The 13,494-nt window shown below is 39.9% G+C and overlaps 1 protein-coding gene across 10 annotated transcripts in view; it reads left to right on the top strand.

The window, feature by feature from the left end:
- NFAT5 (nuclear factor of activated T cells 5) overlaps positions 1 to 13,494 on the top strand; it is a 48,489-nt gene that overhangs the window by 20,686 nt on the left and 14,309 nt on the right. For 9 of the 10 annotated variants that reach the window (XR_014176219.1, XM_081962975.1, XM_081962976.1 and 6 more), the window contains exons 3-8: positions 3,929 to 4,493; positions 8,625 to 8,817; positions 9,751 to 9,941; positions 12,077 to 12,249; positions 12,669 to 12,803; positions 12,928 to 12,980. Coding sequence is in view for 9 of the 10 variants with exons in the window: in XM_081962975.1 (XP_081819101.1) it covers positions 3,929 to 4,493; positions 8,625 to 8,817; positions 9,751 to 9,941; positions 12,077 to 12,249; positions 12,669 to 12,803; positions 12,928 to 12,980 (1,310 nt within the window). In the remaining variant the exon portion in view is untranslated. The remainder of the gene's footprint in view (positions 1 to 3,928; positions 4,494 to 8,624; positions 8,818 to 9,750; positions 9,942 to 12,076; positions 12,250 to 12,668; positions 12,804 to 12,927; positions 12,981 to 13,494) is intronic. The other variant, XM_081962973.1, reaches the window with a different exon arrangement.

Here is a 13,494-nt window from a genome sequence, read left to right on the forward strand (position 1 = left end):
AAACAAATGCTTTAAGCTTTGCCTAAAGATAGCAATTTTCTCTCTGCCTACCAAAGAGCCTATGAAACACAGATTTTTTTTAAAATAAATGTAAACCTTCCAAGAGGGAAGAAGACTATTACAGTTTATCTAGCAACTTGAGCAGCAGCAGCAGCAGCAGCAGCTTTGACTGGGCCAGCTTCTCTGCTCCTGATTCTTGAGCTCTAAGATCTAAGTCTCATTGCTATAAAAATGCACTGGGAGTCTAGATTATATACTTAGTCCCTGGAAAGCAGTGAATATATCTGTGGACAAGGCTCAGTAATGTTTGGAAGTCACTCTGGTTCCATAGTTGTAATACGGAACAGGAACGGTGCTTTTGGTATTGTACTATGCTGTTTTGTTTTGCTGTCTGCTTGCCTAGAGCCAGAGTAATAATCTGAACAATGCTACTAAAATTGCTACTGTGCCCTTTGAAATTACACCGTTTGTTTCAATTGCAGACGGAAAGTATGAGAGCACCAAGATCTTTGGCGGATTTAATGATAAACAATTAACCATTAACCATTTAAATTAAATTTAAAATTAAAATTAACCATTTTATTGCCACAGTATTCATAGAAATATTTGGCACATGTTTATAATTGTAAAGAAGGATTTGGTGGCACTTAGCTTTGTTGATATGTAATCTCGCATTTCACAGAATGCATAAAAATAACCCATCCAGCTTCAGTTTTTTTAATAATGCAATTTTGATCCTAGAAATTAACTTATACCCTAGAAATAATATTAAACATTGGACTGCCTTGTATACACCTGCATTTTAACAGTGGGAGATGAGGTTTCCGATAACTCTCTTCCCAGATCCAGCCAATTTTTGGACATAATTCGTCACGAATATCAGGTTTGAAGAGACATTTTGACGCTCCTGATTTGGGATTAATTTGTTTTTGAAGCTGCTTTAGCATTAACTGATCAGTCAGTGTTTTGCTATTGCATACTAAAGATGAATTCACATAACACCCTATAGTTCTCCATATGAAAAGTGAGCATTCATTCTTTGCTGAGGTGTATTCAGTCCCTTAAAATGAAGTCTCCTCGCAAACTTCAAATACAGCAGGAGGATATCACACTCTTTTCTGCTTAATCCCCGTACAGGTAGTCCTCGATTTACAACCACAATTGGGACTGGAACATATCTTTTGTTAAGCAGTATAGTCATTAGGTGACTAATCATCCTGATTTTGCAACCTTTTTGCATTGTGAATCATGTCATTAAGTGAATCTGGCTGGCCCAATGGAGTTTGCTTGTTGGAAGTCCCCTTGAAAGATTTTAAGTGGCGATATTCTGGTCCCGGGACTTTGTGTGAATACCTGCCAATTGCCAAGCAGCCAAATTTTGATCATGTGACCGCAGAGACGCTGCAGTAGTCATAAATCACCTTCTTCTGAGCTTTTCTAACTTCGAGTGGTCCTTAAACAAATGGTTATAAATTGAGGAATACTTGCATATTATAATTACTGTGCTTAGTTGAAGTAATTAAACTTGCTCATTTTTTTAAGCTTTGAAAGCCTCTAATTTATATCTTGACATCGTTTATTATAAAATCAATCAAGAAGTTTGTTTTATCTGCCCTAATTGCAACCTGGAACACAGGGCTAACAAAATTTTACAAAAAACGAAGCTGGATCTCTTGATTTCCTTTGTGTATAAGCAAAGTCATTATTTTTTTTCCAAATATCATGTAAAATAATATTTTGGAGAAGTTACTATTTATTTGTAATATGCTTCTCACTTTGTGTTAATATTGTTTAATAAACTTTAATAATCATTGTGTTTCTTGGAAAGATTTTTATTTTCATGTGAATTCCCTCTGTAGGGAATTAATCTGGCATAATGGTACTAGTATGGATTTGAGTGATTGTGCTAATTCCCCCTTTTAAGTAAGGAAACGGGTTGTCCTTTTCCAAAGGTGACAGCCGTTATCTCACTTAACCCGCAAATAAAAATGGATGCTAGGCTAACAGACTGGTCAAAACACCCCAGTCAGTATTTTGGACAGTTTACGTCAGAGATGAGTTAATCTTCCTACTTGCTCTTCTCTTACATAGAAATTAAAAGATTTTTCACATTTTGCATGGGTTTTCCAACTTGTAGAAAGTATTGTTTATGCCAATGCAAGTTTACAGCATTCTTTCTGCATGTATTTCATAATTCACACAAAATACCTAATCAAAGTAAGCTAATAGCTGAGTGAGTGAACAGTTAAAATATACATTTACTCTGTTTAATAAAGATCACTTTAGAAATGTCAACTTATTCTAACTCAAAAGTGGCTGCAAATCAGCAATTATAGTCACTGAAACAATTTTTAATTTTTCCTAAGGGAAGCACTGCATTAATGCATGATATAAAGGATTTTTTATAATTAAAATGCAGTTTGGAATGACTGAATTTTCCAATTTCAACCACTGCATTTGTTGAGGCACAAGCTGGAAAATGGAACTGGTATCAATCAGTGCTCTAGATTTTTTTTAGCAATTATCTGGCAATGGAATGAGGGATCCAGAGGTTCCCTCACAGATAAAAGTTCCTCTGAATTAAAGCTAAAGTAGAAGATTGATATGATTTAATCTGTATTTCTTCCATTTTTTGATGATGTTAGATAGCCAAGATAATCATTTATTTATTTTTGGAATAATTTTTTAAAAGGATTGTAATACTTTTAAATAATCAGACTAAAAGCTGAGTATACACACTGCACTTATTGCATTTGAGGCCAGTAGCTCATAAAAAAGTATTCTTTGCTTTAAGAAAAATATTGCTCATTTATTTCCCTTCCAGAGAGGGTACTGCTCTCAATTCAACGCTTCTGCAATTTAACTGATTTTGTAAGACAAGTTCACTTCCCAAATTAAGCTTTGTTTTGGTTCTGAATTTCACAGCATTCTGGGGCATCTCCAGAGGTATTTTAAAGCCCATTTAACACTTGAGCAGTTATCTTGTTATCCACGAAGATTTTGGGGCCTGTGGGGTTCCTGCATAATCATTCCTTTCATTTGCATGAACCTGTCTTGCCTCTTCCCTTGACAGGGGCTGCTCAGGTTGAGTTCCTCATTCTTTCTTCCAGCTTGAAGAATGTGGAGCTACTTTTGGCTGAGGAAGGGATATCTGCCTGACCCCCACCCCCCTCCAAGAGCATTGATTCTTTCAAAAGTCATTTTGCTTTTCAGGACCAGGGCAATCCTCCAAGTTAAAACCTTAGCCAATGCTTTTTTTCTTTTCTTTTTTGGAAAATTCATAAATGACAGTTGGTACCAGTTCCATTTGTTGCTGTTCAGTTATTTTACATTTCATGTCTCATTTGATAATTGATATCTGGAATAATCAGCAGCTCTCTTCTCATTTATTTTCTCATTATTTTTATTCCAGGATTTGCCTCTGAAGCAGGGAGTGTCTGCATTAAAAATGACCTGTAGTTCTCTGCTTCATAGGTTAGAAACTTATTTTAATACTTCATGGCTAAGCACAGTCCCAGGTTTTTGAACATTTCAGGTGCTGAGCAATTGGCAATAATGTGGCCTAAAATGCACATTCCTGGGGGTTTCTATCATTTTCTATAAAATGGCTTAAATTCGTAGTCCAGATGAGGCAATGAAAGCACCTTTGTTTGCTTGCAACCATTTTGTGACTTACAGATTTTCTGAAAAGTCTGATTGCTACTATGCACTAAAATAAGAAATATAATTTGGATATCTTTTCTGAATACGTCTATGTTGCTTAAGCCTTATATTACTTGAAGCTCTTAAATTCCAAAACAAGCCAAATTCCAAAATGTTAATTTGGGAAAGAGTCGGTTCACCAAATCACGCTACTTCAAAGGGACTGCTATAGCCAGCAGAGTTGGGATCAGGGACCCTGTATTGACTTGTGGATTATACACCACAGATGCTTCTTCAGCTCCCTCTTCCTCCGTGGGCGGTGCTTGCAGCTCCTTTACCACCTCTTCCGGCCCCACCATTTACTCTACCTCAGTCACTGACAGCAAAGCTATGCAAGTGGAGGGCTGCTCCTCAGCCATGGGGGTAAGTAACCGTGGGGTAAGTGACAAGCAGTTAACCAATAACACAGTCCAGCAGCAGCAGCAGCCACAGTCCACCCCGAAGAGGCACACAGTCCTGTACATCTCACCACCACCAGAGGATTTGCTGGACAACAGCCAGATGTCCTGCCAGGATGAGGGGTGTGGATTGGAGTCTGAGCAAAGCTGCAGTATGTGGATGGAAGACTCCCCCTCTAACTTCAGTAACATGAGTACCAGTTCCTACAATGATAACACTGAGGTGCCACGTAAATCTCGTAAGCGAAATCCAAAGCAGAGGCCAGGGATCAAACCGAGAGATGGTGAAGAATCGACCATGGATATCTTTGATGCTGACAGTGCCAAAGCACCTCATTATGTCCTTTCTCAACTCGGCACGGAGAGCAAAAGCAACTTGAAAGCAGGAAATGGGTTGGTATCTGCCTTTATGTTCTATCAACATATGTTAAAGCAGACAAACAAACTAAAAACATAACTTTGATTTTTCCCTAGAGTTCAGCACATACTTTTACAGAGGGAGATGGGAGAGCTGATATTTGATAGTTTCTTAAGTTTAGCAGTCATTGAACAGGAACGGTTGTCAGCTTTTCCTTGTGGAACATGATTAGCGTGTGGGAAGTTTTTCAGTAAGAAACAGGTTTAAAACAGTGCTTAAAATTGGAACCGGCTCCTACCTATTTTCCTCAACAGAGATGATTGTGAGGACTTAAGTCCACACTTCACCTGCTTCTGTTTCATCCTCTGCGTCAGTTAAAGGCAGCTGATTTTGACCTTCCATATTCTTTCTAAAATGTTAAGATGAACTAAATTTGTGTTTGTGTCATCTCAGTTCTGTAACTGATCTTTCAGAAATAAATCTCTATCCTGTTTTGCTCTGTGCTTCTCAGTTGTGTGTACGTGTATGCGGAAAAGTTAGCTGTAGCCTGCTTGGGTGGTGGTTTCTCATCTCTTTGTTTAATTGCATCTTAATTTAGGAACTCTGGTTTGCATCCCACTTCATGAGTGGAAAGTGCACGCGTGTATTATGGCAGGGAATTGCTGATTTTCTTCCCAGTGGCAGTCCTCACCTTCCTTTGGAATCCAGAGGATCACAAGATCCTCACTGTTGGCCATGGGGCAGTACGAGGCACATTTGCCTGAGAAATCAGCGACCCTCCACCCTGCTGCAGCCTATTGCATTGCCTAGAAACCTAAGTGACACTCGTAAAGAATTCTAATTTTCCTGGGAACAGGCAATACCTTGGGGCGCCATTTTGGTTGATGCCTCATGTTGGCCAACAAACGTGGGAAGCTCAGATTATAATTTATGTGTGATCCAGGAATCCAGCCTGCTCAGTTCTTTGCAAGCCAGTGTTACATGCTTAGGTCAAATCATGGCTTCTTTCTCTGAATTTTAACAAGCATAGATTTGCATTTAAGAAGAGGCAAGCCACTGGCTGGATGGTCAGGGCTTGTTCCCTGTGTGGGTGGCAATAGGAGCAGTTGGGCCGTGGTGTGGTAGATTGTTCCTCGTAAATCAGAATTTTTACCACTCTGACTTACTGTATGCGAATGTGGACATAAAGTCATGCAGTGAAATCTTTCAAGTTCCTTGCCTCCTCCTTTGAAGGACTTCTCTTGTTTCTACAGAAAAGTCTATTTCATGTTATCCTTGAATCAAAAAATATTGAATTACGGGAAGAAAGATTTGCCCTGTAAAGGAAAAGTCATCCTGCTTTGCCTTCTCTTAGAGGAGGAGGAAGGTCATAAATAAGAGACACTCCAGAGTGAGGCTTGGCAGCTAAACAACTTTCCAGGATATGACATCCAATGTGGCCCATAGTCTTGTATGACCTGTTCTCCTCACCCAAAATTTATAGAAGCCCTGCAAGAACAACATTTAAAATGAAAACTGCTGATTCTGCAGATATCTACATTGTCAAAAGTCTTCTTCAGACTATATAAAAGAGACTATTAGAAGAGATGATTCTTCAAGAAATTAAGTTCATAATCTGAAAATGAACACTGTAGTCCTATGAATGTTGACTTAGAAATCAGCCCATTGAATCAATGCTGTTGACTATTTTTGAAGAATAAATACAAGGACTCAGTGTTGTTTAGTTTTTTTCCAGAACTGAATGCACTTAAGCTGCTAAATAACTACTAGAATATAGTACTGGGTTTAATTAAAACAAAATGCCCTCCCATCATAGATATTCGGAGGCTGCTTTATACCGTGTCAAGTTGTGCATCACTTCTGTATTTGAAAGGGAAAATGTGGTTGGGCATGCACTAATTGCTTTAAATGTGCCTTTCCCCAAGACTGCATCCTGGTGCACGCTCCCAATCACGGGTGTCACTTGGATTCAAAGTATTGCACATTTTCCAAGATCCCCTTGACGGGGGAATTAGGAATCGATGCTTTTTTCAAGGATTATCTAGTGAGTTTTGTGGTCAAGTAGCAGAATGAAACCTCATATCAAGAATCTGTAGTGCAGATGGAATCTGTGGTAAATGAAACCTAATTTGGTGTGTGTGTGATTCCTTATTGATTGCAGAGATGGGGATAACTTCATAATCATGATCAATTTATCAATGTCATTATCTCAGAAGGCAAAATTGTGAAATCCATATATTGTATAAAGCAGATGCCCTATTTTGGCTGCTAGGGCTCTGACGTTGAGCTCTAAATAATGCTCCTTTCATGCATTTGGGCTTCTATTGTATGTCAGAGTTCCTACTTCAGATGACAGGTCCCTGAACCCTGGCTGGAGGCATCGAGGGATTGGGGGCTTTTTGCACAACAAGGCCTTCCCTTCCGGAGGTCAGGTTTCGAATAATGCATAGTTATGTGTTCTAAAGAAGATAGCGGGAATTTATTTGTTACCCACTTCTGAAGCAATAAAAGCCAATGGAAAATGTGGTGCCTGCATCCTCTAGGCTGCTCTTATATATTTGCAGATATTCTCATAAAATGGGAACATTTATTGTTTTCAAAATGCCATTATTATCTAAACATCTTTTAGAAATTAGAATCCTGTGCAATTGCTACTATGTAGCCTGCAGTAAACATTGAATATATTTGTTGAGCATTCTTATTGGAGACAATGTGAGTTTTATTCATAAGCTCCCAAACAAAATGAGGCAGAATTTCAAGTTTAACAATATTGCATGCAGTACTTGAAGCTTGGAAGTTGAGTTGTAAAATATAATTTACTTCATATTACACATTGTTCATGAAAGACCTAACTAGGAGTGCTTAACACATTGCACACATGTTTTGTGACATATCTCACCCAGTACTCGTTCTCTCTGGAACAGAAATAGATTCACCAATTTATTGCATTTTGGATGCCTGATAGACCAAAGGCTGATACCTTTGGTCTATCAGGCATCCAAAATCCAAAAGAAAAGAACAACAAAATGAGATGCTAGGATTCTACTCCAATTTAATGAAACCTTGCACAAAAAGCTAGCTTAGATTTTCAGGGCTGGTAGGATGCTTAGAGAAAAAAAGGCAGGGCACCAAAAGATATAAAACAAAGTCAAGCTGAAGATTTATTTTCCTCTGGGGTTTATTCAAACAGGTTTTATTCATGTGGTGTACCTTTAGCGAGATCACTTTGCATTTATTTCTTCCCAGAGGCTCTAAAGCAAATAAACCACTTGGCTCCGTTGTCCTATTGCCTCTGCAAAAGAACAACTGAAGGATCAGGAGCAGAGCAGGCCTGATAGATCACATAGAAATGCAGCATTTCACTTTGACTGCATGATGAACTAATTGCTATTTTGCTTCATTTACTTCTGAAAAGTTTTCTTTGTGTTGCCAGTAGAAAAATATGCATGTGGTCAGTCTTTAAATAGCATCAAATATATTCAGCCTGGTGGCATGAATTCTTTCCATTAATATATTTGTTATCAAGGAAGGAAAGAAATAATTGCAACCCAGCTTACTTTAATGCCACAATTTCAGTTTGTCTCATTTTAAAATGCATAGAATGGGTTGACCTGATATATATTTAAAAAATTCAGCAGTCATTTTATACAGGATGTAGTCTAAATGTCCACAGCTTAAATAGCTGTGTCACAGTTAGTGCACATATTTTAATGTGCTGAAATTAAGTATAGTTTAATCTAACAGCATCGATTTGAAAACATATTTGAGCATATACTTGCCTGACCTATATAGCAATAGGGCCTCGGAGGCCTTTGGTCTCGAAATGGTCAGGATTTATTTTAATCAGGTGACATTTGTGAAGATGTGCTAGGTTAACTGTTCCAGGAACTGGCATTTCATGCAAGCTGATGAACTAAGGCAGGTTGTTTAAACTGTTCATAGTTAAAATATAACTATAAATTTTGTCCTCAAATTACTAGTTAAAAATATAGGTTTTTAGGTTTCTGGCTATGTTCTTTTAATTAAAATGACACAATTTTTGTGAAAGGGAAGTAGAGAAATGATGCAGCTTTGTGTCTCTCTGTCTCCTGGTTTCCCCAGCCGCTCCGTTTGTTTGGAAGGAAAGCCTTTGGTAACCGGTTTATTAATCTTCTTTAATATCTCAGAACCTCAGAAGTCCCCAAGGTGACCGGAGGGAAGAAGAGCCCTATGTTGTGTGGTCAGTACCTGAGCAAAAGTGAAGGCAAAGAGCTGAAGATCCTGGTACAGCCGGAGACTCAACACAGAGCTCGCTACCTCACTGAGGGCAGCCGAGGCTCGGTGAAAGACAGAACCCAGCAAGGATTCCCCACCGTCAAGGTATGCCAGAAGGGCCTGAGAGAGCTGCCCTTCCCCCTAACTTTACTGTCAGGTTTCTCGGGATGAAAGTTGTCACTAGAACAGCGCTCCAACCCTCAGGCTTGTGGTTATGTTGTTGTTCCCGGCAAAGGACTGGGTGTTTTTTGGTTTAAGACAGGGAAGCCTTTCTAGCTGCGTGGAAGGAGTGTAAATATAGAGCAAGGGCTACTCTTGGCTCTTTATGCTAAATAAATGCACAGAGCACCATCTGTGCAGCCTTTCCTGAATGAAAGAGGGCTGCTGTCACTGGTTTTTCACTTCCGTCTCCTAGAGAATATTGCAAATATGGTTGAACACAATGTATTGATAAAGTTACCCTTGTTTTGTGTGTATTAATTGGTTCCAAATATTCATTAACTTTGCACAAACAATAGAGCAGAAAGTGCAGTGGACCTCTGGGGTAATTGACTAAAAAATAGACATTTAAACAAGTTAGTTACGTAATTGTTTTGTTTTGTTTTTCTCTGAAAAATGAAGATGTGTTTCATTTAATTGCACACTAATATTTAGATCCCCTGGATATATGCACAGTTTCTAAAGGGCAGCATTAAATTCTTCAGTGGTTTCTTGCTTCATCATAAGCATTTTTCTGCAAGAGAGTGTAATATATAAAAAGTTGACCCTGTCCAAAACAGACTTTTGAAAATGCTTCCTTTTCAGAAAGAACATTTATATATATATACTCAAAATATGAATGCAATAAAATCAACGTGAGAGTTTGATAGAATATAGCCAAAAATATCAAAATATTTAAAATCAAAAGAATTCATCTATTTTGCTCTGTAGGGCAAAGACTATTGATAGCAGTCAGTGTTCAAAAAACGTTTGTGCTTGTGTTGTTGGCAGATTAATTGTGCTTCACATGGTCCATTAACTCTTGATTTGTGATTCCAGCTGGAAGGTCACAACGATCCTGTGACGTTACAAATATTTGTGGGTAATGATTCTGGCCGGGTGAAGCCCCACGGATTCTATCAGGCCTGCAGGGTCACAGGGCGGAACACCACGCCCTGCAAAGAGGTGGACGTCGAGGGCACGACTGTCATCGAAGTGGGGCTGGATCCGAGCAACAGCATGACCCTGGCGTGAGTCCCTTTTCATTGCCCTGCTAGCGCCTTTGTCAGTCTGGGTAGACTTCCATCCTGCCTCGCTTGTCTCTGAGAACAGGGTCGGGGTTAAGAATGTCTTCACAAGAGTAAATCTGACATTGGGATTCTTACTTATTTATTAATAAGATTTATACCGCCCGCCCCCCCTTGCCCCCCAACACAGACTGTAACACTCTGGGTGGTGTTAGACCCATTTTTGGCTAAAACTACATTTATTTGTAGTAAAGTGAAGTATGGAGGTTCTTTGGGAGGATTTCTCTCTCTCCTCTCAGGCTGCGATGTTAACCAGAACGAAAGCTGGTGGACTCTCGTCATCAACCTGTAGCAGCTTCCTTGGTGTTCCGGTTATGACTAACAGCTTTCCACTTCTTTATCAGCAAGAGTGAACAACTCTTCTGCTTATTATGACACACACATGCTTTGAGTGATCTGTTTGTATTCTGATTGCTCTTAATCAAAAATGCCTTGCCACGATCTCTTCTGAAACTGCTTGAACTTCACAGGAGAGTTTGTCTCTGCTTTTCCACACAAGCCCTTCACTCAGAAGGGGAGGGGCAGATTTAGTGCTGGCTCTGAGATTAGCCACTCTTTGGGAATCCCTCGGCGAGCTCCACATTCCCATGCATAGCGGCTGTCACCTAGAATACCGCAAGTCTCTCTTTGGAAGTTGGTCCCGTTTGACATCTTCTACAGCGTCAAATGCTTTGTTTTCCCTGGGATGATGGATTTGGGTGAAGGGGCTTTTAGCTGGGCCCTAAATTCTCTTTCATTTGGGAAACGTAAAATTTGTTTGAGGAAAACCTGTTTTCCAATGCTGCAGTGTATTTATTTTTTATTTATAAATCGTTCATTCTCACAAGAGGGAGAAGCAAAGTAATTTCATAATGGTGATTGGTTGGTCCATTGATGAGCATTCAGCCAATTTACGCTATTCCCCCCAGTAAAGTCAGATCTGAACCCTGAAGTGAATCAGTAGTGCCATTTCTGTTTCTTTGTTTTGGAATATAGCTTATTTCTATGTTTAAATATATCTGCAGAGAGAGGATTAATCTTAGTGTTTCTTGAAAAGGTGGGAGGAAGGCTGTTGGATTCCGGATGGAAACAGAACACAGAATAGCAGAGTTGTAAGGGATCTTGGAGGTCTTCTAGTTCAACCCCCTGCTTAAGCAGGAAACAGACCAATCATTGTCCAATATCTTCTTAAAAACTTCCAGAGTTGGAGCATTCACAACTTCTAGAGGCAAGTTGTTCCACTGATTAATTCGAACTGTCAGTGGTGGACTAACATGTTTCTTTACTGTGGGGACCCCTCACGGCAAAGACTGACAGCCAGGCACTAGGCCTGAGATATTATGTGTAATTGCATATTGTGTGGCAAGTTAAAGCTCCCAGGACCTTTTGTTTTTAACAAAGAAATCAAATTGTACACAACATTTTAGAAGCCTGGGAGCTGGGTGGCATATAAATTTAACAAATTATTTTTATTGCAGTGTTTTGTTTTTGGTATTTAAAAACTAACATTGTTAGGTGATTCCAATACTTCTACAAAAACTAGGCTCTTTTGAAGAAAGTGTTTAGGTTGTTTAGCAGTCCTTTATGTCCATCGCATGCAATGATGTATTTTAATCTCTTAAACCACGGATCCTAAGCCCTGGTCCATGGATCAGTACCAGGCTGCGGCATTCTAGCAACCGGGCCGCAGAAACAAGTGAAGCCCCGTCCGTGAGATGCAGGCAGCACGCAGAACCCCCATCCCCTCCGGTCTGCGGAAAATACCTTTGTCCAAGGAACCTGCTGCCCAAAAGGTTGGAGGGTGGCTGTCCTAAAGCACCTGCTCTATTGTCACCTTTTGTTGGTGGGAAAAGGAATTGTCCAACAACGTCCAGTGAAGGTCCGTGTAACGGAGGATCCTGTTTTCCAAAGTGAAGTGGATTGCTTGATCCTCTGGGCAGCTCAGCTTTCTTACCACCACAGCTACAGGGCATTGAAATGGGATGATTTGGTGGTTGCTTCTGTTGTCACTGCAGATCATCTGCATCTCTTGAAAAGCTTGCCACTTCCCACGTATTGGCAGGATTAAAATAACGCAAACATTAATCCTATGTTGCTAGGGTGGACTGTGTTGGAATTCTGAAGTTGAGGAATGCAGATGTCGAAGCCCGAATAGGCATTGCTGGTTCTAAGAAAAAAAGCACTCGGGCCAGACTGGTTTTCCGTGTCAACATCCTACGGAAAGATGGTTCTGTTCAAACGCTACAGACTCCGTCCTCGCCTATCCTGTGCAGTAAGTGGCAAAGTCGAACTGTGAGGCAGGACCCCTAATGACCAAAAGCCCCCTTACTTGTTGAGCTTATCAACAGAGGATTAAACTTGGCAAAAACAAAACTATAAGTTATTTTTAGTATTTACTGAAACAGAACTTAAGAGAATCTGCATAAAATGATCTATTTTAGTGACATGAAGAATAAAACATGGACAAACAGAATTTGGATATTATCTTAAGGACCTCAGCTCATAAGTGTGTTCCATTCCGAAAATGGCAACGGCTGGCCATGAGTTCCCAGGGGAAGGAACTGTAAAAGGAGGAGCCTTTGAGCCTGACTTTTGCTTAAGCTTTTCATAGCATTTGTCCTTTCCACATAGAGGCTCTTAGAGACCTTGGGGTGTGGCTGATTGTGGGTGGGTCTTTTCTTCTTGGCGCAGCTCAACCTGCAGGCGTGCCGGAGATCCTCAAGAAAAGCCTTCATAGCTGTTCAGTGAAAGGAGGAGAGGAGGTCTTTTTGATTGGGAAGAATTTCCTGAAGGGAACCAAAGTGATCTTCCAAGAGAACATCTCTGGTGGGTGTCAAGGTGTCTGTGCCGAGGTTGGGCAAAGAAAGCTGCAGGGGGACTGGGGCGGCCAGCGTGACCACAGCTGACTGCTGCCTTTGCATAACCCCTTTCCTGCCTTGCTTCCAAACAGATGAAAGCTCCTGGAAAGCTGAGGCAGAAATTGACATGGAGCTGTTTCACCAGGTACTTGCTTTCTCAGGGATGTAATTATCCATTTCATCTTGAGAATATTAATTTAGGCATTACTATTAAAACAATCCCATTTTATGGTACGTTTTGAAAGTGAGGTTCAGATAGGCATGCAGATGCATTTTATTCCCGTACTTAATGGGAAGGATAAATTTTCTGAAATCTGTGGAAGTTTTATGGCTGAATGTAAATTAAGAGAGCAATCATCTGAGTTCAAATCTTTAAAGCAAACAGAATTAGAGGGAAAAGTAGTATCAGACCAGAGTGCTTTTTTCTTTTTGTTAAGTTGCTTATAGGTGAGTTATTTTCTGCTGCAGCCTTTTGCTTATTTTCTCTCTCTCTCCCAGTCTTTCCCTAAAGTGCAAAATTGCCATGCATTTCATTTCTTCTTTAAATTCTCTTGTGTGGAAGCCATTCCAACATTTTTGAATTTGGCCATTTGGGAGTCCTAATTCCAGCTGTGATAAGATGTCAGTCTCAAAATGGTAATTTCCTGTAGGGTGGTCAG

This window comes from Natrix helvetica, assembly GCF_964273705.1.
Source record: "Natrix helvetica genome assembly, chromosome: 10".
In the NCBI taxonomy this organism is placed as follows: Eukaryota; Metazoa; Chordata; class Lepidosauria; order Squamata; family Natricidae; genus Natrix; species Natrix helvetica.